General features: G+C 44.4%; 2 protein-coding genes across 2 annotated transcripts in view; both read right to left on the bottom strand.

Annotated features, from left to right (window-relative positions):
• The window catches only part of F13A1 (coagulation factor XIII A chain), a 564,207-nt gene that overhangs the window by 378,744 nt on the left and 161,066 nt on the right, over positions 1–24,397 (bottom strand). The gene's annotated exons all lie outside the window — the stretch shown is intronic.
• On the bottom strand, positions 3,120–21,152 carry NRN1 (neuritin 1). Its single transcript, XM_083358607.1, has 3 exons — positions 20,817–21,152; positions 15,673–15,817; positions 3,120–3,407 (listed from the first exon to the last, which is right to left on the bottom strand). The coding sequence occupies exons 1-3, from the start codon at positions 20,869–20,871 to the stop codon at positions 3,176–3,178; spliced, it is 432 nt and encodes a 143-aa protein (XP_083214733.1). The 5' UTR covers positions 20,872–21,152; the 3' UTR covers positions 3,120–3,175.

A 24,397-nucleotide genomic window follows, 5' to 3' on the forward strand; every position in this document is an offset into this window, starting at 1 on the left:
AAGAGCCAAATAAAGCCGCCGCCGCCCCCTCCCCCACCCCGCTTCCTCCCCATTCCTGGGTGAAAGAAAAGACCGGCCCCTCCGTGCAGATTTACGCCTTGGTGCCGGCTTCTTTCTGGAGGGCGCAGAGTGCTATAAATAGGCGAGTTCAGAGCAGTTTCTGCGGCCGGATCGATCCACTACAACAGCCCACCTCCTCTCGCCCGCCGCAGTTGGAGCGGAGCTTGCGTTATGAATTATAGAAGCGCTCTCCAGACTGGCTTCCTTCCCTTCCCAAGCCCGGGCAACCTTAGGTCGCCTTTCTCTCCCTCCCTCCCTCCCTCCCTCCCCCACCGCAATGGGAAATTGAGGGAGTGGGGCGGAATGGAGAGAAGGTGAAGTTGTTTGTTCCTTTTAGCTTCTCGCGCAGCTCTGCCCGTCCGGGAAGGCGAACGAAATCTCAGGACACGCGCGAGCTAAATTTAACAGGGCGAGAAACTAAAGATAGGTGTATTGAGGTTACTCCGCCGCACGTGGATCGGAGGTTTTTTAAGGTGACTTTCTTGAACTTAAAAGGCCCTCCGGATAGAGGCGGATTGCAATTCCCCCTCTCCCCGCCCGGATTCACCCTAGACAGCTTCAAGGTGAGAGGCGGGGGGGGGGGGGGCAATATGACAAAATACCCAGGTAGTTTAAACAAATGTTTATAGTAAGCAACGAGGGGGATCTTTTTTAAAAAAATAGATCAAACGAAACGTTTGAAACTTTGTTCGAGAGTCACACAGACCCCCACCCCACCCCCTCCCCCCAAAATGCTCCCTCCTCCCAGTTAAAGGCAAAGCGCAGATAACAGAACGCGTTCGGTGAAATTGATAAAAAAACTGATTTTCGAAATCTCTTTATCAGTAGGCTAAGAACCGGGCAACCAAGCTTTGAAGCGAAGGCAAAAGGTCCCCCTTTTGAGGCGCCGTTCGTTTGGAGAAGGGGATGATGCACTGTATTTATCTGTTCCTCGTCAAGGAACAATTCTTCCTATCAGAGGGCGATGGACCGTCCTTCAGATGCTGCATAATGTGTGTGTGTGGGTGAAGGAAAATAAAGCCCGACGCATATTCTATTAAAAACCTTTTGTGAGAATACTTTCAAATACCACTGGGATTGCTTGCCAATGCGATCTTAAATCTGGGTTGAGTTCAGTCGGGCTCCTTCCTTAATGTGGCCACAGGATCGCAGTGTGCCACTTTGGCAAGGGGACGGCCTTGCAAGAGACAAACCAAGCGAGCAGAGAAACAGCCGTGGGAACGGCTCCTTTCCCATTTTTTACCCCCACGTCGGAAGGATAGGAAAGGGGCAAAACTACTCTGTCATCCGATAAGCGTCCAACATCCATCCCCAAAGCTCTTGCGCGCCTCTGATTTCGGGCAAGTCAACGAAACTCTCCAGAGTTCGCTGGTTTCGAAAAGTGATCGAACTGACGTGCGCCATTCGTTCCCGCTTTCCCCAAATCGATGAATTTTTCGCCATTCCCTCCCACCCCTCCCAAAAAAGAAATTAGGCCATTTCCTTTAGAGGAACCTCCGACATTGCTCGTTTTCTTGAAAATTGCTCTATATCAGCAAGGTATATTGTATGACTATGACCTCTTTTCCAGAAAATAAAACTACATCCTCATTTCAAACAATAATTTTATTTTATACCTTTTTTTCTATACTTTGTAGCAAATCTTTTATGTTATTATTTTTTTGCTGCATTGACTTTATAATAAACTTTCTTAAATTACATTTTTTTTTCTTTTAAAATCAAGGTTCTTGTAACGTACCCCTCCCACAGAACCTTTTAGGTTGTGTGTTCGCTTGTTATTGTATTTGTACCGTTAACATATACCTTTCTTCCCTTTTTTTTCCCTCCCCTGTGATCTGTTGGATAGCCAATAATGGTGAAACACCTATAAAAGAAGAGAAACAACTCTTTTTAAAAAAAAATAAGAGAATTCAACGGAGGGGGGGGAATAAAGGCAGTGAAGACTTGAAGGATGCTTTGACGGTTTAAGCTCAGCCTTCCGCAATACTTAGCAGCATTCCACGGGGCGCTTCTTTGAGCTTAAAACCGCATTTTGGTTTGTTTGGTTTTTCCCCCCACCTTTTTTTCCCTCCCCCCCTTCCCCCCCTCCTCCTTCTTCCTCCCTCCTCCGCCACCCATCGAGGAAGGGAGTTCTTGGTTCTCTGAAGTGAAATGGTGGTGGAGGGGAATATCGAAAACAAATCAGTAAAACGACAAAGAGTTTCCGAGGCGAGACGATCAAACGTCGGTGAGTTCATCCCCTTCAAGAAAGCCACTCAACCCACGTGCTCCGGCTCAGGTGGCCCCATTTCCGGTCGCGCTCCCCCCCCCTCCAGCTTCCTCGCTCAATTCAACCTGCCAAAGAGAGGCTTTACCTTCCCCCCCCCCCAGGAGGGCAAGAACTGAGCTCCCCTTTCGTTGCCGTGAGTAGTGTTATTCGTAGCATTATTTTATTACTATCGTTACTATTATTATTATTATTATTTTTATTATTATTATTATTATTACCTATTAACTCTTTATTAGTAATCGGTGGTGGCTGGAAGCCGTTCCTGAGATTCTTGGTGCACCCACGCACGCACCCACCCACCCACACCCGCACACACACACACACACACACACCCGCACACACGAAAAAGAGGGCTTGAGTTGACCTTAATCTGAAGAGAGGGACTAAAGCTGAGGTCCGAGTTTGGCTGTTTTGCTTGCTCACCGTTGGGGACCATTTGGCAAATCATCTGAACGCAAAAAAGAAATGAGAGGAGACGAGAGAGAGAGAGAGAGAGAAAAGAGAAAGAGAAAGAGAGAAAGCGAGCGAGCAGAGACCGAGTTGGTCGTGATGGCTTCCGTTTCTCTCTCTTCCCCCACCCCTCAAGTCCTTCCCCAAGATGGATGTTGGGATCACCAGCATCGCGGAGACTTCACAACGCCGTTTCCCCGCCCCCCATTATTTTGGGGGAGGGGAAGCTTTCCCCCCCCTCCGCCCCAAGCCAAGGGGCAGAGACGTTTCCTCTTGTAAATCCACTTCCTGCAGAAAGAGAGAAACGGCGGGCGGCGGAGGGAAGGGTGGTGGGCTGAAGGTGGTGGTGGGGATTCTGTGTCGTGTGGACCGCGTGCTGTTGACGTGAAGGGCCTTCTACATGGAGATGCAAGTCGCCAGCGCGGCGGAAAGAGCCACCAACAGCACCGGGGAGGCCGAGGCTACGAGGGACGAGGCTGCTCGGTTGGTTTTGCCGCAGAGGACAAATAGGTTGCCTTCGTAGTCGAGCTTTTTGGATTTCTCTTTCAGTTTTTCCCAGACGTCTGTCAGCCCTTCCTGACAATCCGTGAGGGCTGTGAGGGTGCAGGAGTGGAAGTCATCCCAGTATCTGAACAAGGAGGAAAAGACACAAGAGAAGAGTTGGTGGGAAATGCTGACAAAGTCTCTCCCCCCCTCCCATCCTTTCATCCCCCTTACAATCAGTGGTGGGATTCAGCCGGTTGGCACCAGTTTGGCAGAACCAGTAGCTAACTTTTTGTTGCCCAGACCCAGAATGGAACTTCCACACAGAGAACTGGTTGTTCACCTATTTGAATCCCACCACTGCTTACAACAAATGAATTCAGCCAGCAATGTACACTTTTGTGCATTGCCTAATAGGTCGGCCAACCATGTCAGTAAATGCTGATAGTTTGGGGCAGGGGTGCAGATGAGGGAAGAAATCCAGGTTCAGTTCCACCCTCAGCTACTAGAAGAAGCTCTTTGGGTGCCTTTTTGGCCAGTCCACCTTACTCAACCTCTCCTAAGCCACAAGGCTGTTCTCTGAAAAATCGATGGAGAGACTGACTACCCCTTGCCTGGAGACACCTCCAGTAGCAAAAGGAACCTTTGCCCTCCCTGCAGGAAGGGACAAACTAGGGAGGGAAGGACCAGAGTGTGTGGCAGAGATGCCTTGCCCTGGGAGTTCTCTTTGAAGGCTATGGCCTTCCCAGTTGCAATGAAAGCTGGACCATAAGAAAGGCTGAGCGCCAAACAATTGAGGCCTTTGAACTATGGTGCTGGAGAAGACTCCTGCGAGTCCCTTGGACTGCAAGGCGATCAAACCGGTCAGTCCTAGAGGAGATCAACCCTGACGGATCTTTAGAAGGCCAGAAGTTGAAACTCAAATACTTTGGCCACCTAATGAGAAGGAAGGACTCACTGGAGAAGAGCCTAATGCTGGGAAAGGTTGAGGGCAAGAGAAGAAGGGGACGACAGAGAATGAGGTGGCTGGATGGAGTCACTGAAGCAGTAGGCATGAGCTTAAATGGACTCCAGAAGATGGTAGAGGACAGGAAGGCCTGGAGGAACATTGTCCATGGGGTTGCGATGGGTCGGACACGACTTTGCAGCTAACAGCAATACAACTCCCCACTCCCACTCCAGAAGTTAGCCAATGCTCCAGACCAGTGTTTCTCAGCCTTGCCAACCCCAAGATATGGTGGATTTCAATTCCCAGAATTTCCTAGCTGGCATTGCTGGGAGTCGAAACATTGCTGAGAGTTGAAGTACATTCATCTTGGAGTTGCTAAGGTTTAAAAAATTCTGTCCTTGATTGAGGACTCATCTCACTGTTTTCCTGAAATTTTGCCAGCATTGGATCTTACTTTTTCCTAATCTGGACCCTCCCGGACTATAGGATGACATCTCTCCTCATCCCTGTCCATCAACCACGCTCCTTGGAGAGGATGAAGAATGATACATCTGCAGGGCATCAGCTTGGTCCATGGTGTAATTATTCAGTATGGGGGATAGGACATCAAATAATTGTTTATAAAAATCACAGGCTGCAAAGGTATGTTTTTTTTTTTAAAAAAACAATTTTCCCTACACTGGCATAAATGAAGAATATCCCTTCTGAGATGTCTGCTAGGGATGCATCTATGCATAATTGAAGAATATAATCTTTCTTACAACAGACAAATTATAGGCCAGTCTAAGTAAGACTAAAATTGATGAGTCAGTTCATTTGTATGGCATTTCTTCTAGTTGCTCAAGGGACGAACATAGTAGTAGTCTCTCCTTTGACTTTTCAGAGAACAGCCTTGTGACTTAGGAGAGGTTGAGTAAGGTGGACTGGGCAAAAAGGCACCCAATGAGCTTGTAGTAGCTGAGGGTGGAATTGAACCTGGATTTCTTCCCTCATCTGCACCCCTACCCCAAACTATCAGCATTTACCTAAATGGTTTGCAGCCCTATTAGGAATGCACAAAAGTGTATATTGATGACTGAATTCATTTATTGTACTAAACCATGGTTTGTTATAACCATAGTTTATTTAATAAACTATAATACTTGAATTCATCAAAGCTGTGCTAAGCCAACATGTTGGCCTACAAGATACGTGAACCCAGACCCTATGTCAAGCAATGGGTCACCTATTCCAGTAAATTCTACTCTGTAGTCACATATAACCTAGTTATTTAATACATGAAAGTGACTAGATTAGCACACCAAACTGTGCCAAAAACAAACCATGTTATGGCTTAGCATGCTAGGTAGAGGGTTGGGAGTGGGGGGCACTGTTTTACAGTGGTTCTCCTCCTACCTCCTGGGCCGCTCTCGGTGTTGATGGGAGGGCAGAGGTCCGTCCCGAGGCCTCTCGTTTGTGGAGTTCCTCAGGGGTCGGTCCTCTCTCCCCTCTTGTTCAACATCTATATGAAGCTGCTGGGTGAGCTCATTCGTGGTTTTGGGGTGGGGTATCATCAGTATGCTGATGATACCCAGCTTTTTCTTTCCACCCCGAACCAAAGACTAACCAATCTTTTCCATCGTTAACTATGGGGGGTGAGGTGTTACCCCCTGTTGATAGGGCCCGCAACTTGGGCGTCCTCCTGGATTCACGGCTCAGTTTGGAAGATCATATAGGAGCCGTGGCCAGGGGGGCTTTTGCCCAGGTTCGCCTAGTGTGCCAGTTACGGCCCTATCTGGACCGAGATGCCCTACGCACAGTCACCCATGCGCTCGTGACCTCCCGGCTAGACTACTGCAATGCTCTCTACATGGGGCTGCCCCTGAGGACCACTCGGAGGCTTCAGCTGGTGCAGAATGCAGCCGCATGAGTTGTGATGGGAGTCTCCCGATACTCCCATGTAACACCTCTTCTCCGCGAGCTGCATTGGCTTCCAGTTACCCTCTGGGTGAGATTCAAGGTGCTGGTGATGACCTATAAAGCCCTAAATGGCATGGGCCCAGATTATCTAAGGGAGCACCTGCTGCCAGCGTCAATTTCCCATCGTCCTGCGCGCTCCCACAGGGAGGGCCTCCTCAGGGTACCGACGGTCAAGGATTGCCAATGGGCGATCCCCAGGGGGAGGGCGTTCTCTGTGGGTGCGCCTGCCCTATGGAATCAACTGCCAACAGAACTCCAGACTGCCCCCGACCTTCGACCTTCGTTCATTTCGCCAGGACCTAAAAACCTGGCTCTTTGAGCTATCTGGTCTGGACTGAGGGGTTTAATGTTTTTAAATTGTGATTTTAATTTTTGCGGCTAGACGTAATTTAATTTAATTTTAATTTTATATTGTATTGTTTTTAAATTTTGTCTTGTAAACCGCCCTGGGTCCTTTGGGAGTAGGGCGGTATATAAACCAAATAAATAAATAAATAAATAATAAGATGAGTGCGATATGGTAATTTGGTGGGAATCCTAAAACGTCTAGGGAAAGGCTACCCTACATGTCAACAGCTTTTTTTTCCCCCCCAAAATTTCTAACTTTCTTGTTCAGATCAAGAGTCAAGTAGCTGCTATCACTCCATTTCCAGACAGATCCTTTTATGTGGATTCGGTAAATATATTGGCTTAGAAAATGAAGTTCTGGTTTAAGGCATTGCTGAATGGTTTTGCTGGATGCCATGGGGATGCCTTGGAGGAACCCTCCTGAAACTGCTAAAGCAACAAGTGCAGAGGTCCCATTATCCAACTTGCCTCTTTTGACCCTCCCCAGGGGGCAATGGATGACTTCATCCCAGGATGCCAAGCTGTGATTGAACACAGTGATAGAAAATAACTTGGCACGTGGCCCAACCTGTTTCCCCCCCCACTGCTAAATTAAAACAAAACTGGAAGTGCTTAGAAATGTGCAGCTTATGTTGTAGTAATATTTTTTCCCTGAGCAGTGATGAAAACTGAGTGGAGTGGGGAAGAGTTTTGATCCCTTAGCTTTAAGAGAAATGCACTCTGAGTGCATTCAAATACACCTTTTATTTAATGTCTTTGATACACTCTGAGCTAATGGAACTAGTGACAGGGACCCTTAAGAATCTGACACTAAGGATGTCTCAATTATACCTCAAGGCCAGGTAATGGTTAGGGAAACTGCAGAGATCAGGTTCAAACCCACACTCAAACATTAAAGTCGCTTCCTTATTATAGACAACATATTTCAGATTAAATAGCTTCAAAATATTTTATCTGATCAGTTTCCATGATACACGAAACCACAAATGAGTGAGCCACATTTTATGGAGGATGTTGTACAAAACCCACCTGTGTCTATGTGGACAGGGATCAGTTTGTTGGGCAAACTAGAAAAATTATGCCTACTGATTAAACTCTACTTAAGAAAATCATGGGAAAATGTATGCAAACTCTGCCATTGTGAAGATTTAGGAAACCTCTAACTTTTCTTAAAGGAAAGAGGGTAAATATTTGAAGATATAATTTTTTTTTTACTACTCTACAGATTTTGATGCTATCACTTGATCCTGAGAACAGGTGCTTAAGAGCTGAACTCTGGCTCGAAAATTTAATTTGCTTTTCACATATTTTAGATTTCGTTGCAGGATTGTCCAATCTTGGCAACTTTAAGGGTTTGTGGACTTCAGCTGGCTGGGGAATTCTGGAAGCTGAAGTTCACAAATCTTAAAAGTTGCCAAGGTTGGATGCCCCTGCTTGGATGGTTCAATTTATCATCTGACATGCCTACATAATGACTTTCGTATATTTATTTTCCTAATGCAGTTGTGTTGCTGCTTCCTATTGGTTTAATCTTTATTGATTTAGGTTTTTTTAATTTGTGCAGAAAATTACCTTATCAATTAGATTAGAAACATAATAAAATTATAAATAAAGGCTGCCAGTTCCAAGGAGAATCTGTGAACTTTAAAGTACATTTTTAAAGAGGAAAGGTATTTAAATGGACTTTGGAATATACAGATCACCCTCAACTTACCACAATTGAATTGAACCCAAAATTTCCTTTGCTAAGGAAGACACTTGTTAAGTGACCTTTACCTTTACCTATGACCTTTTCTTGCCTCAGTTGTTCAGTTAGTACCACAGTTGTTAGGTAAATCTGCCTACCCCATTGACTTTGCTTGTCAGAAAGTCGCAAAAGGTGATCATATGATCTTGGGACGCAGCAACAGTCATTAATATGAACCAGTAGCCAAAGATCTTAATTTTGATCACATGACCGTGGGGGGTGTCATAATGGTAATTAAGTGTGACAAAAGATCATGTCATTTTTTCCACTGCTGTTATAACTTCAAACAGTCACTACCACTAAGTGAATGGTTGTAAGTCAAGGACTACCTGTAATTAAAGCTTGAAAGTAGAAATTTGCTTAATTAAAGGCTAGCATCTTAAAAAAAATAATCTGTATGTTGATGCAAATTGCACCAAATGCACCAGATTTCTCAAACAATTCCTTGTCGGAAAAAAAACCTGGGAAAAATGAAAGGAGTGCATCAGATGGGGGCAGGTGGGGGGGGGAAGTATACAGATTTTAAAAAGGTCACAAAAATAGGTTTCCCCCCCACCTCAAATGAACAGCTCTCTCAAACACTTTCAGAGGAAAAATGATACAAATATATGCAATCCTTTCAAACATGCATATGAATAAATAACAGGGGGTTTCTTCTAAAGTGAAAAACAGTGCCATCCTAAAGTAGTTCCTACAACAAAATTGTAAGGGCATATTAAAACAAAATTAGGTGAGGTGGAATGACACTAAATCAGGTAAAGCCATTCAGGTGGCACATCCACAATAAGACACAATCCTGTTAAAAGTAATAGTTATAGACTGTCCTAAACTTTCAGTTCACTTGTCTAGCTGGTTGCACAGCAAACATGGAAAATGGAAGTCAATTTTTTGAAAACAGTCGGGAGTAAAGGCAGTATTTGGAAACATTCTGCTATTTAATATATAATGTCATTATATATCTACTGTTAAGAAATATATTAAAAAGGCTCACTTAGACGTATTTGTAAGAATCTAAGCAAGGCTAAACAAATCCATGTACCTTGGTCACCAAGGGCAATTATCAAAAATGATTGGATTATCTAGTTGTTCACTGCAGCTGTTTCTTTTTTTTAATAGTAATTTTACTAAGACTTGCAATTAAAGAAATAAAAACCAATACAAACTTTAAAAATAATAAAAAGAAAAATAGAAAGTCCAGAAGAGAAAAGGAAAAAAATAAGACTATAGAAAATAAATAAATAAATGACTTCTCTCTTCATCACAAGTGTAACCAACTTTACTAAGTTATCATCTTCTCCTAAAACACAAATGATCTCAAGAAGACATCCCATTGCTTAAAGGTAAACAAATTCTTACAGCTCATTCAGTCCCGATCAGCAAAATCCATTAAGAGTTAAGATATAACATACCTATTTTAACCTTGATCAAATAAACCAACTGCTTATTCCTTCTTTTTACTTTTAACAACCTTTAGTTATTTTAACTAATGTCCTAGAACTTGATTACTTTGTTCCTTATCACACAATTCTTCAAAGCTTTAACAAGCTTCTTTTGTAAATCCAATATAGGAATGTTTTCCGGGTCAGTCTTTTGGTTTGTTATTTGTATATCCCTTTTAATTATTAAGACATCCAGTTTCATTTGTATGTCCAGTGTTGCATCTTTTCATTCCTGTAGTGTCTCATTTTTAAATCCACTTTCAGATCAGTCTTATTCAGTAGAACTTGATTTTCTTCCATAACATCTTTTAAACACAGTCTTTCTATAGAAGCAAATCATTTTAAAAATAATTTCTGGGTCCATTGTTCATAAATGTCCTTTGATATGTCCAATGTTAAAATATTTTGTTCCATTATATATTTGTAAGTCAAATTTAATTGTTCTTCTAAAAATTGTAAATTTTAGTTCCTTCTGGTTTAGTTCCTTCTAGTGTCCAACCTTCCAAGTCTCATTCTATCATTTTTTAAAAAAGAGAATTCAAAGCAAAAGCATTTTCTCATGAAAAGGATTATTGTTAATTCCAAAATTGCATTTAAAATCCATCAGGAACCTTAGTCCATTTATAACTTTCCAAAATCAAAGATCTAATCTCTCTTTTGTTTATTCCAAGAAAAAAAATGTTTAACACCTGTACATTTGCATTTCAAACTTCTTTTGCTAAAAATGGAAAAAAAGTCACCAGATGCTGTAAAACGTATCACTCCAAAGGTTCCTAAAAGGTGAAAGGTAGTTAACAAGCAATTTCTGGAAATGATTAGAAAAGTAGTGAACCCAGTGTCCTTTTGACTGAGCTGACCATAGTTCAAGCAAAAAAATAATAATAAAAAAATAAAAAAATTGTTCCCTCATTACCCAGAGCTTTAAACCAGCTAGAGATCACTATCATGCAATCTCATGAGAAATAACTGTACAGAGCACTTGTGGGCAATCTGAAGTTCTCTCCTTGTTCAGAGAGGAATTACGAAGAGCCAGTTTAATTGCTGGTTCTTCATTTCACTATAGTTCTTGGCTTCACTTTTAGCAGAGCCATCTTCAGTTCATCATTTCTTCCCCAGCTGTTTGGAGGCATGTATAGTGGTGCTATCTATCCTGCCTCTCTTGGTTATTTCTTCACTCAACTGCACTATGGTAGTTTCTTCCATTTTAATGGAACATGCCATTTGAATAGTGAGCCTAAGTACACTTAGTTGGAAGCCAGTGTTAAGCCAGAGAGATTGACTTCCAAGTGTGGGTCTTTAGGATCAAGAAGCTGCCAAATGAAACAGCTGCAGGGACTGGAAGCTCTACTCTTCTGCCTGTAATTTGGTGTGGAATATCTTTGGCTGCTTCTAAGCTGGCCTGCTGCTGCAGAAAACTATCATTTTAGGGCCTTCATTTTAGTTCCCTTGATGATGCATTGGTTATGAGAATTTAACCAGGCTGTCGCATTTCTTTTAGGACTATTAAATTTTATGTCTCACTGAATGTTGTTGTGAAAGATGTCATCTGTTTTAACTGATGGATGTCTCTTGTGTACAAAAGCAAAATGTAGACTTTGCAAGGCATGTGAACAGCAGAGCATCTTATATGCAAATCAGTTCATGAGTCTGAGTTTGAGATCACCACGAATTAGTCCTGAAATATGCTTTCAAGTTCTAAAAGTGATATCTGGGAAGCTTCCAATTATTTGGGTGTCTGAACCTGTACCTATTCTGCAAAGAGAATCCAAATGAATTGGCTAACTAAACCCTTAATGCTGGGAAAAGCTGGTGGTTCTCACTATTTCCGCCTTTTATGACTTGCCTTCCCCTCATTTCCCATACCCACTGCCTAAAGTGAACCCTTCGCTCTAATGAAAGGACCAGCATTATGTTAACAAGATTGCAATTGTGTCCTTGAGCACGTGCAGAATGCTCTCCTGATCTTCAAACGTAGGAGGTTGTCTGAGGTCTTCCGAGCTCATTGGTGCATCCCTGTGGATAACGGAAGCTCTTTCCACGGACTGCTATTCAATTTTGCAATTCCCAGGCTGACCACGAATCAGTTCCAGACTCCTAAGCAATTCCAAGAATTCACTAATAAACACTGTGACAGCAACACCATATTAACACTAACAGGACGCGCGCTGCCCAGCGTGCAATCGTATCTGCAACAGCCGTTTTGTTCTCTTTCCCCCTCTTCCAAACAGTAACGAAACTCACGCTAATACTACATTATGTTAATAACAGGAATAATTACACCCCGCCCCTTTGTCACCAGAGACACGTGGTCTCGATTGTGGCTTGCAGTAAGACTCGCGGCGGGGGGGCTGCAGCACAGCTCGTCGTTTACCAGCCCTCGGAACTGTTTGGCGGAGTGTCCAGCGCTGCTCGCCGTTTGTAATAAACAGGGGTCTTCAAACTTGGCCCTTTTATTATTTATTTATTTATTAATTAATTTAATTTAATTTAATTTAATTTAATTTATAATTTATGACTTGGTGGACTTCAACTCCCAGAATTCCTCAGCCAGTTGAAGTCCACAAGTCATAAAAGGGCCAAGTTTGAAGACCCCTGGGTTAGGGGGTGGTTTGCTGGCTCCCAGAATTCCTCAGCCAGGCTGAGAGGAGCTGAAGTCCACAAGTCATAAAAGGGCCAAGCTTGAAGACCCCTGGTAATAATAAAGAATGAGGCCCGCAGACGGCGAGAAGGCTGAAAAGGGCGTCGCTCCTGGGTGTATCTTCTGCCCGGAATTGCGTCTCCCGAAGGCAAACTGAAATCTTCCTTGAGCTGGTTTTCGCTGCGCGCGGGCGCGCGCAAAAGAGAGAGAGAGAGAAAAAAGAGATCTCCGAAGGGAACCGGGGAGGGGGAGGGGCGGCCTGGCGGAATGCGCCTTGTTCTAATTGTGGAATATAGGGCAAGGCTTCCGTTCCGCCCCCGCCCCCCCCCCCCCCCCAGCCTGAGCCTGCCTTGCGTGGCTGGTGGCTCTCCTGCGGTAATTGCAGCAGAATCCCAAGCAGACATTTCTTCCTCTAGGGCAGCGTTTCCCAACCTTAGGAACTTGAAGATGCCTGGACTTCAACTCCCAGAATTCCCCAGCCAGCTATGCTGGCTGGGGAATTCTGGGAGTTGAAGTCCAGGCATCTTCAAGTTCCTAAGGTTGGGAAACACTGCTCTAGGGAATGTGGCGGAGTTTTCTAACCTCGCGAGGAAGGGGTAAATCGGACCTCCTTTGTCTGCTTGGTGTGTTAGGACCAGTGGCGTAACGTGCGGGGTGCAAGGGGGGCCGGCCACACCGGCCGCAACATCTGGGGGGGGCGCATTAGATGCATTTTACTTTAATTACATCAGTATTTTCATAACAAACAATACATGTGCTTAGGGGTTAAGGGTTTCTTTAACTAATCTAGTGGAAGAAACTCGAGTGTTAAAATCCACGGGTTAGGGGACGCAAATTACTTGCCTTGCCCCGGGTGCTGACAACCCATGCTACGCCACTGGTTAGGACTACGGTTAGGGCAGGGGTCTTCAAACTTGGCCCTTTCATGACTTGTGGACTTCAGCTCCCAGAATTTCTCAGCCAGGCACGGCTGGCTGAGGAATTCTGGGAGTTGAAGTCCACAAGTCATAAAAGGGCCAAGTTTGAAGACCCCCTGGGTTAGGGGGTGGTTTGCTGGCCTCTAGTAAGGCTTCCGCGAGTCTTCCTCCCTCACACTTTCTTCCTCTCCTCCTCCCCTCGTTCGCAGCCTTCCTCAACCATCAGGCCGTGTTGCTTTGCTGCCCAGAGCGTGATGTCTCTTTCGCAAGCGAGGAAAACGGCGGAAGGAGATGCATTTCTGAGCTTTTTTTTCTTTTTTCTTTTCTTCTTCTTCTTCTTCTTCTTCTTCTTCTTCTTCTTCTTCTTCTTCTTCTTCTTCTTCTTCTTCTTCTTCTTCTTCTTCTTCTTCTTCTTCTTCTTCTTCTTCTTCTTCTTCTTCTTCTTCTTCTTCCCCCAGGGGCTGGGAAAGGAGAATGCCAACCCTTTCGATTTAGCATGTCAACGCCGCCCTTCCGCAGCAAGATATTGCCGTTTAATGTAACTTGCTTCTAAATACCGAGATTGAAATAGGTTTGGCTTCCATGAAAATGGGTGGGACGTGGAGGCGCGGGGAAGATTTTTCAGCAGCCGATTCCACAGTAAAGCTTAAGCGGGTCTTTCGCCCTCCCCCTCTTCAGATACAACTCACTGAAATCGGGATGCAATTCGGTCAACACGCAATTTTCCCAATCTCTTTATCTAGAAAATTGCTCCAGTGCACCCAACATAATTGATTTCCAAGCAAGTCAATGTTCATTACTAATGTGACGCTCGCAAACCAAAGAGACTTGAGCAACTGTCTTAAAAAAAAACAACAACCACCCGCATACATAATATGCTCAGAGGTAAGATTCAATGAATCCAATCAGTTGCATTTAATTCCCATTAAATCTCTTTTAAGATTGAAGTCTTAGTGCTGGAAGTAAATTCCATTCGATTATTTGCAGTATGCTCCAAGGTCAGTACAGGATGTGCCAGAAATAAGTCCAGTTGAAATTGGATGGAATGACTTCCCAAAACACATGAGGAAGATCTGGCAGCATACTGAGTTTCCATTTAAATATTGGATTGAGTTAATTATACAGGATTGAATCGGATTATTTCAGGCTAGCCTGTTTCCAAATTTAGAACTGCAACCTTCGAAATCTGCAAAGCACAAGCGACAGTTCTGCTCATTACTCCATGAGTCAGTGTCTGACTTTAGATGGGACACAAAAGGTGGCTTCTCCCATTTCCTTAGGGAAACGGACCATCTTAACAGCTTCACCAGAGATAAAAGAGCTTGAAAGTGGCTTGTGGTTTTCAGAATTGCATCATAACGCACCACCATAAGACAAAATAATTTATGGCTGCATTTTTAAATAGCCATTATGATGTCTTGAAAGAAGTGTGGGAGGAAGGAAAAACCTGCATTGGAATCCACATCCTGTATTATAATAACTCTTTAATATGGAAGGAAAACATCAGCATAACTACTTTGGTTAATAATATATGTCAAATTAGAGTACACTGCCCAGAAAAAAGCATCTAGAAATAGAATAAAACATGTTACTATTATATTACTATGTTGCTAAACAAAAAGACAGTTGGTATTTAAGAAGCATTCTTTCACTAATTCTGGGTAAATATTCTTTCCTACTCCATTCCAAAAATTATTTGGAAAGAGGTTAACTTATATAGCATCAACTTATGGGCAAAGTAGGCAGAAAACCTATCAAGAAAATAGAGTCAGCCAATCCAGGGGCTGTTAAGTGCTTTGTCTCAAGCATCCGTGTTTTGGTAGAAGTAAGCACCTGGTCATCAATAGTATACAGCTGGCTATGTTTTTTTTTTAAATGTTGTGGAAAAAATGAAATGGAGAAAAGAATTACTGCAGCAGAAATCCCTGATAATTTGGGGCCCAGTTAATTGTAATTAAATCTGTTAAAATATCTTTAATTTTATTGTCTTTAACAGGAAGTGAACTGCCCAGGAAATAATGTGTATTTGAAAATAAATTCCCCTGAAATCTGGCAGATTTTATTTCCATTAATCTGTGCTTAGCTTGGGTGGGTAGTGTCAAACAATGGCAAGATTACATCAAACAGATTTGTTTGCTTATTATGGTTATTCTTGATGGGCAAGAATGGACAAGAAACCCTGTCTCCTGACGGTTAAGTGTATAAATCTATATGAAACAACTGATTTAGCAAGCTAACTACCTCCCTTTTTCTTGTACCTAACTACAACTACAACTGCAAATGACTTACAAAGAAAAGAAAAATATAATTATATAAGTATAAAATTTTTACAATAATCATTGTAGAGCAATCATATAGATAAGCCACACATTACACAAACCAGAAACAACTGTAAGAGCATAATGGAACCTACCGGCAGATTGTTTCCAGATTTTTCTTGTCATCCAGGTCTTGCGGATAGTTGGCAATGTTTTGGCCCATCTTGACCACACAATCCGAGAAGCCCTTAAAGACTGCATCACACTTGCTTGCTTCTTTGACTGCCTGCACCAGGTATGCTGGAGAACAGATCAGCACCATATCAGATGGACAGCTCCCAACAAGATAGCAGCATGCTATACCCACCCCTAGTTTGATTCCAGAAAACTCCAGGATTAAGTGCACCTTCCTTTCAGCTTCACACAGCTACCCCAAAGCTACAATAGGAGCAGGATCTGCTCTTCTAGTAAGTCTCTTCATCTAAAACCACCCCCCCCTTTTACATGAAATTGGATAAGCTGCGTTTGAAATCAAAGACAATAGATCTGAAACAGGGCTAGATCAAAATCTGTATTTAGCTCTTCCTTAAGTGACCCACAAGTAGCTTAATACATAAAGCTATCATTTTCAACAGCAGCAGCAACAACAATTATTTTGGGTTATCTGACCGTTATGTATCTTAGAATTCATTTTGAATTATTTTGAAAAAAGGTGTTCCTAGCACTTTATTTTCTGAATAATATTACATTAACATTAGCAAAGAGCTGTATTGATTTCTGAACAGAGACAAATGGCTGGAATGAACTTTAAAGCCAGCCACATTGTTGAGATTGCTAAAAGTGTCTCTTGAGAAGAGCAGAGGGAACGTTACTAAGATAATTTCAAAACCAGGAAGTGTATATACATTTGTCTGTAGAGGATGATGAACATATCTGGAAGTAGACAAATGTAGACAGATGTTGAAGTATTAATCTTCGATGCTTAATTTTTAATCATGCAATCAACTCTCCTGCCTACCTTCCGTGCTCCCTCCATGTTGCTCCATGAGTAGTTTGGTAGAAACATGTACATCTCCCCCTCCCCCTGTTTCCATCTGTTTACAGAAGTGAGGTAGCACATGTAATACGAAGTGCTCTTATGCAAACAATACTTATAAGTGGATTGTAAATATAAAGGAATATAAACAGTGACTGACATATTGGATGCATGCTCAGTCCTTGTTTTCTGGTCACTCCTCCACCGTTTTCCTGATTCTCTCATTCAAGTAGAGACAAACATATCCTTTGGGGTCTCCCTCTCATTTACTCTCTGCACCATTCGCCTTTTGTTGAGTTTCTCTACCAATCCAGCCTTGTCTGTTCTGTTGTCCCTACCCACCACACACATCATTGGTGCTAATTCCCCGCTATTCATCTTCTGCCTCTCACAAGGAGCCTTGAACTCTCATTGCAAGATCTTCAGGGAAGCTGAAACGAGGGCATCCTTTTTCTGAGAGAGTGAGAATGTGCCCTCCTTTCTCGGGTGCAGCCCGAATCAAAGCCAAGCTCTTGTTCGCCGGCATGATTTTGTTAGCATGTAAGATCCCTCCCCCAAAGATTAGGGTAGTCCTTCCCACCTGGCATTCTTCAGATCTGTTTGACTACACCACTCATGCTCACCCAGAATGCTAGGAGTCCTGTGTATCTGAAGGGCACTAGACTGGAAACAGTATATTATTATCTTCAACCCATGGAACTTGGTTGCAAAATCAGATTTGATCGCAAGGGATTCTGAAATGCACCGGTGGTTTTTTTTTTTTAAAAAAGGTCTCTCCCGGTGGGATGTGCATGTGTGAATGAGAGGTAGTTTGGTCCTTGTTGCTCTATATTGGTAACTTGATTACATTGCTGAAAACTATGCATGCACAAACATCAATCCAGCCCAATGTCTCTGCTTTTGTGAGAGCAGTTGAATGGAATGGCTACAGAGCAACATACGGGCATATTTATCCCTATCAATCCTGCAGCAAATGAAAAGGAATTAGTGACTTTTTTGTTTAAGAGCGATGGCTGACTCGATCCTGAGCAAACCATTAGCTATTCACGTCCATATGCTTCAGCCTTCTGCAGCAATCTGAAAGCCCCTTCCAGACCCGGGAAGGCAGGCGAAGAATGGGAATTTGCAATCTGGAGAAGGGATTTTTCCACCCTAGAGATTTTCGCACTAATCCTTTCGGAATACGGTGTGTGCTTGTGCGTGCACGTATTTAAAGCGGATAAGTAAAATATAGCCTCGTTATTACCAAAGCTCAGCACTGCTAGAACTTCTCTCGTCCCCACCGGATTATATCGTTAACCCAATTTAGTAACCACCTCCCTCTTTTTTTTGAACTCACTCCCCCACATCTCAAAACACTGTTAGACTGCAGACGTTGGCTGCCATACCGAACCTACAGCCAGTAACATTCACAAGAGACCAATCCAAGAATAAACCCACCCTTCCTTCCTTCCTTCCTTCCTTCCTTCCTTCCTTCCTTCCTTCCTTCCTTCCTTCCTTCCTTCCTTCCTTCCTTCCCTCCCTGAGGCCTGGGCAAAGAGCTCCTTCCCGAGGACTCTGGATTGTGTCTTCTCCCCACCTTCCCACTTACAGATGGATACAAAGGACAGCGCTGGATATCAGGGGGGAAGGGCTAGGGACCTGAATCTCTCTATTCCCACCTGTTCAGCTGGCTGAGTTGAGGTTGCCGTCGCCTGGACAGAAAGGGGTTACATCCTTGGAGATTCCAAATTCAGTCGTGCCTGAAACGGACACATTTTGGTTTGGGGGTGGGTGGGAAAAATCTCACCAGGGATTTCAGTAACAGCTGTCAGAAAGGGTTTTTTTTTGTTTTTGCTTTTGCTTTTTTGATAAACACGCGGCCCACTTGCACTGTAAAAGAAGACACCAACAAAGCCTCGGTCACCACCGCAAACACGCGTCTGCCCCAATGCGGGATTCGATTCTTCTTCTCTCTCTCTCTCTCTCTTTTTATGGAGGCATTAAACCCTGGTAACTGAGGAAAGCGAGGTGGATGGATGTGTGTGGGTATCTAGCCTTGGCGGTGCTCCGCTGCGTGTTTTCACAGCCGCAGTCCCTCTTCTTCTCTTTCCTCCCTTTGCTTTTAACAACCTTGTTTTCTCGGAAAGGTCATCCATTCGGGAATTATTCCAGACACCCCGGTACAAGGGAATCCAGGCCAAAAACCCCTCTTTTGTGTGTGTGTGTGTGTGTGTGTGTGTTTTCCCCGAAAGCAACTCTGCCGGACGGTCATTTTGCTACGAGGCTAGAATAAACCGCATCCAGGTGGGTAAAAATAAAATGCGCAGCAGGGAAAGTTTATTATTCAACACTTCCATAAAGGCTGGAAGTAACAATACAACAAAATGAAAAGAGAGTAAGGCGCCGTAGCGCACGCGCATTGCACAAATCAAGTCGCCCTCCTCTGCCTGTTTTCCTTACATTTTGTGCGCCTCCAGGTCGAGCCTTTCCAAAACCTTACGCGGGGAGGATACTTGCAGGCAAACGATAAAAGAACAAACGAACCCCTTCCCTTTGGAGGGTGGCTCGTGACACTACCGCATCTTTCCCAGCCCAGAGGTAGGAAAGGGAGACAGCAACGCCTATTTCCCGGGATAGAAACGCGCCAATTTCTTCTACAGAAATGGAATTCCAACAGTTAAAAACACCGCCGGGCGAAGCTGCGGAAAGAGGAAAAAGAAGGGCCGATTCTAAAGCTTTAACAATTAAACACCCAGCAAGATTTGGGGTGGAACTGCAAAATGCCTTCTGTTCTTTGCCCGGTTCCCTTTTATTATTGCCACCAGAAAAGTCAACCCGTTTCCCGGCCATTATTTTATTAATTCTTTTTCGAAAGCGCGAAACGTCTACAAGAAAGGGTCTCGCATCTCTCTCTTCTCCCCACGCTTCTGTTTCCGAAACGCTGCAGAGATTGTCGGCATAGGGAACAGCCGCCGAGAGAAATAAACCCGAGACCACAAGATTTGGGACGGGAAAACTCCGGGGAGGAGGAGGTAGGGGAGCGAAATATATTCTAAAGGAGTGCGTGCGGACGGACGTGTTTGTGCTTTGCAGTCCTTTAAATCAAGCATCCTTGACAAAACGTGGAAGGGCATGCTTTTCTGTTAAGCTGCCAACCGCAGCGGCTTTTTTTTTTTTTTGCCGATCACCACCCCCCCCCCCCGCCTCACAACGCGCATCTCCTCTAAACAAGGCTCGGTGCAGATGTGAAAGTGGCCCTAACTTCCAAGCGCCTCTACAACTGCAAAGCTTGCGGCCGAAGCGAGGGTTTCAGAGACGAAATCAGGAATACCTTAAGCTCTCCTTCGCTAATCTAGAGAGAAGCGCGCTCGTTTTAACACAGACACACACACACACACACACACAGAGCGAGCGAGCGAGCGCGCAAAACCTACTCCTAATAGAATTCCCGCCGAAATGTCTATTTTCGAGCAAGACTTTTCACGACAGCGGCGAGGAAGATATCTGAATTCCCTTTTGATTTCTTCCCTTCGATCTTCCTTCCCCTCCACGTTTTTAACACAGCACAAAAATGCATCTCCAACATCCTTGGACAGAACACCCACACCTGGGACGGGAACTTTGAACTGGCACCATTTGTGCTCCTTTTGTTCGCAAAGCAACGTCCGAAATAATCCGATATACATTATATGCGCCCTCTCTTTCTCATAGCTCGGAGGGAGAGAGGTGAGAGAAATTAGCTTCGGACAAATAGGATGAATTTGTTCCGCCGTGATGCAATCTTACACACACACACACACACACACACACACACTCACACTGGCACGAGGGGTTGGGGGGGAGCAGCAAGGTAAAACAATCCCGTTAAGAAATGTGGGGCGGGGGGGGGAAGAGGAGAGATGAGAGAGAACATACACACCTATGGTACCTCGAATAAACAGGCAAATATAGATAAAAAGCGGCCAAAAATGCTCTCAGCACATTATATCATATAACTGTATAACAAAAACTCTCACATTATTGAGCCTTGTTAATGTACATATTACGGGTTAGTGTGGGGGGATTTGTTTGGCACAAGAAGAACAAGAAGGAGAAAAAAGAAAAGAAAAGAAAAGAAATAGATAGATAGATGATAGATGATAGATAGATAGACAGACAGACAGACAGACAGACAGACAGACAGACAGATAGATAGATAGATAGATAGATAGATAGATAAAAAAGAGAGAGAAGGAAGACACTTTAAAAAACCCTCGCTATGTTCACCATGAATCCACTTACCTAGCTGCACAGCAAGGAACAGAGAAATGTATCTGCCGTTCAACTTAAGTCCCATCCTATATTTAGTACAACCATTTGCGACTGCAGATCGTCTTTCTTTCTTTCTTTCTTTCTTTCTTTCTTTCTTTCTTTCTTTCTTTCTTTCTTTCTTTCTTTCTTCTCTTTTCTTAAAGTGGGACTTGGGAAAATATGGGGGGCTTCTGTACGCCAGGCATTGCCAACAAGTTCCGAGCAGCCCTGAGACTTTTTTTGCACACACCAAACTGGAGGGAAGGCTGAAGAGGAAGCAAGAGAGAGAGAGAAAGAGAAAAGAGGGGCAGAAACAGAAAGAGGGAGAGAGAGGGAAGGAAGAGCAGGGAATGGTTCACTCCATTAGGAGGGGGCGGAGGAAGTATAGCCTCACGCCTACAGCCAGCCCTGACGTGGGGGAATGACACTGAGTGATTTCTTTTTTCTTTTTCTTTTTTTCTTAATGTGCACCTTGGAAGAGAGAAACGCCATTTATAGACATCGCGGACTGGATTTAGCCTGCTCTTTCTCCTCCACCATTCATCGGAGGAAAAGCCATTCTCCCCGCCTTCTCCCCCCCCACCCCCCGCCTTCCTAGCCTCCAGGGTGAATGGCTTCTCTGAGCGGGCCGTGGCGAGTCAAGCAACGGCAACCGGCTGCTTGCCCCCTTGGCCAAGCGTGGCCAGCCCGCCTGCCATCTTCCCCAGCGCGGTGCCACCTTCTTCATGCCCAGGAGTCAAGCAAGACTTCAGCCAGACCTGCAGGGGGCGCACCTTCTCGCTCAACGCGGCGTCCAGCGTCCTTGTCCCGCAGGTGCTGGTGGAGCTCCAGCCCAGCGGCTGGAATCTGAGCGCCTTGCTCCCAAGATGCAAACAAGTTCATTTGTCTGAATTATGTTTCAGGACTTGTAGCTAATAATCATAATACGCCGATACATCACGACGTCCTAGGCTCTTGGGAGGAACTCGATGGGTATGAAGGCCAACGCCAGCTAAAGAACTGGCAGCTGCGATTTCACACTGTTGTGTATATAATAGTAGTAGTAATAATAATAATGGTGTCGCTTTACCTTAATAATTCTTAGGTCCTCGGTTAGGACTTGAATTATTAAGTTTTCATCAGACTTTGAATCCAATTGTAGGGGACCACATAATAACGCCTCTCCAGTGCTTAAGCGGATGTATTTGAACGCACTGCTGTCGTGGGCCTTGTTCCCTCCGAAAGGCTGCGTGTGCCCGTTATATAACGCAGCGCATCCACCAGTGGCTGGTGCAGACGCAGAATTGTTGCAATTAATCCCGCAGGCAAGTTAATGGAAGTCCCTTAGAATTCCAGGGACTTACTATAGCCCTGTAGGCTTTGTCGGCAGTGGATCCCATGTAAATGCACACAGAATCGAAAAGAACGGCATGTAACTCGCATACTAAGAGCTTTTAAGAGGCTTCCCCACGCACAATGTTCCCCCACGCCAGCGCCTCACTGAGTGTATAAAACCAACCAAGTTTCTAAAGCGCTCTCTCTCTCTCTCTCTCTCATCTATCTATCTATCTATCTATCTATCTATCTATCTATCTATCTATCTATCTATCATCTATATCTATCTATCATCTATATCTATCTATCTATCTATCTATCTATCTATCTATCTATCTATCTATCTATCTATCTATCATCTATCTATCTATCTATCCAGTGCTTTTTTTGTATAAGAAAAAGGTGCCGGAACTCACACATGTCATACAACCCGCCTTGCCTATCCTACAAGGTTCCATCCAAAAAAGGTGCCGGAACTCCGTTCTGAGCGTTCTATGACAAAAAAGCCATCTATCTATCTATCTATCTATCTATCTATCTATCTATCTATCTATCTATCTATCTATCTATCTATCTATCTATCTATCTATCTATCTATCTATCTATCTATCTATCTATCTATCTATCTCACGTCAGCTCTGCCAGCTACCGTTTGAATTCGACTGGATTGTTCTAGCGCGGATTCAAAGATGCTCGGATTGGAATGACACCTCCGGGTCACGGTAAACACTGCAGAATGGGAGTGGAAAGGGGAGCCGGCCTTTTGTAGTCAGGTGAGGCGGCGAAGCCGTCTCGGGGAGGGAGGGGGGATTACGGCGAGGAGGGAAAGGAGGGGGCTTTGCGGAGAGATGGAGGAGCCACCAGGGAGGGGTAGGGGAACCACACAAGCAGGCGCGGATCCGATCGCCTGTCCTTTCTTCCCTCGCCTAGGCGGGGATAGCACGGCAGAATCTCCCTCCCCCGCCTCCGTGCTGCAGCTGCGGGGGTGGACCGGGCCTACCGCTTGCCGGATCTAGCCAAGACCGGCCCCTGCAGTGAGAAAGGAGGAGGAGGAGGAGGAGGAAGCGGCTGAGAAGGAGGAGGAGGATTGGGAGTCTCCCTTCCCCCACCCCGCCAAGCATGACGTCACCTTCATAATGGCGGGAGGGGACAGCTGGTTTGTCCCGGCTGTAGTGCCTGCCCAGAATTTTAATCGGCCTCCTTTTCTCTCAGTTTAGGCTCGGTCGCCAAGCATTTGAAGACCTAGAACCGATTTGGGACTGCCGGGGTGGATGGCATTTGGTCTCTTTCTCCTCTCAGGAGATGTTAAGGTTGGAAAAAGGGGGACTGGTTTGCCAGGAGTTTACTCGGACAGGCAGGGCCCCGTTTGAAAGGTGTGCTGCAGGTCGTGTTGTTAGGTACAGTATAGGAGACAAAGGCAGAATGCAGCACACAGTTGGTTATATTAGAACTGCCATGGTTTGGATGGCAACATTTAGATTATTCCCCTTCATTTGTGCCCGATTCTCAGAGACTGCCTAGACCAGGGGTAGGCAACCTTGGCTCTTTTATGACTCCTGGACTTCAATTCCCAGAATTCCTGGCTGGCTCAGGAATTCTGGGAGTTGAAGTCCATGAGTCATAAAAGAGCCAAGGTTGCCTACCCCTGGACTAGAACACTAGATGACAGGCAAAAGGCTGGAGCTTTTGCGTCTCTTTGCTGGCATCTAGTGGTCAGCTGGAGTTTTGCAGATTAAATTTGGTACAGTAGCCCTAATTTTAAGTCATACTAATAATTAAAATTAAGATGATATGATCGCTATTCTATTGTGTGTATTTTCTTTTGTGACAAGTAGAATGAAGCACAGTACAGTAATTTGGAAAGGCTACACTTAAGATTAAAAGTTACTTGTGCCTCTCAGGCTTTTGTATACCTGAAGTAGCACAAGAAAGATAGAGAAGACTAAGGGCCATGGAGAGAATGTAACTTTCTTGGTTTCCCCCACATTGTAGGTTCAGGAAATTGAGACTGTCCAGAAGTTGTTGGACTACAGGTCTCATCAGAACCAGCTCACATGGCCATTGCTCAGGAACCATGGGAACTAGAGTCTCATAGTATCTGGAAGATACATTCTTCATACTGTGCTGTGTTATGAATCCTGGGTTCCCTCAATGACAAAGATCAAGATTGTCAGCCAAGATTGTCAGTACTTCATCTCTGTACAATAGCATAAAAGAGGTTTTAGTTATACAGGTAATCCTCGACTCACAACAGTTCA

The sequence above is a fragment of the Vipera ursinii genome, assembly GCF_947247035.1.
Source record: "Vipera ursinii genome assembly, chromosome: 3".
Taxonomy (NCBI): Eukaryota; Metazoa; Chordata; class Lepidosauria; order Squamata; family Viperidae; genus Vipera; species Vipera ursinii.

Bases quoted from the DNA above. Each gene is read 5' to 3' on its own strand.
- NRN1 (XM_083358607.1), bottom strand. From the start codon at position 20,871: ATGGGACTTAAGTTGAACGGCAGATACATTTCTCTGTTCCTTGCTGTG. The intron at 15,818-20,816 runs GTAAGTGGATTC...TCTGTTCTCCAG, and splicing joins GTTCCTTGCTGTGCAGCTAG to CATACCTGGTGCAGGCAGTC. The intron at 3,408-15,672 runs GTAGGTTCCATT...CTCCTTGTTCAG, and splicing joins AATCTGGAAACAATCTGCCG to ATACTGGGATGACTTCCACT.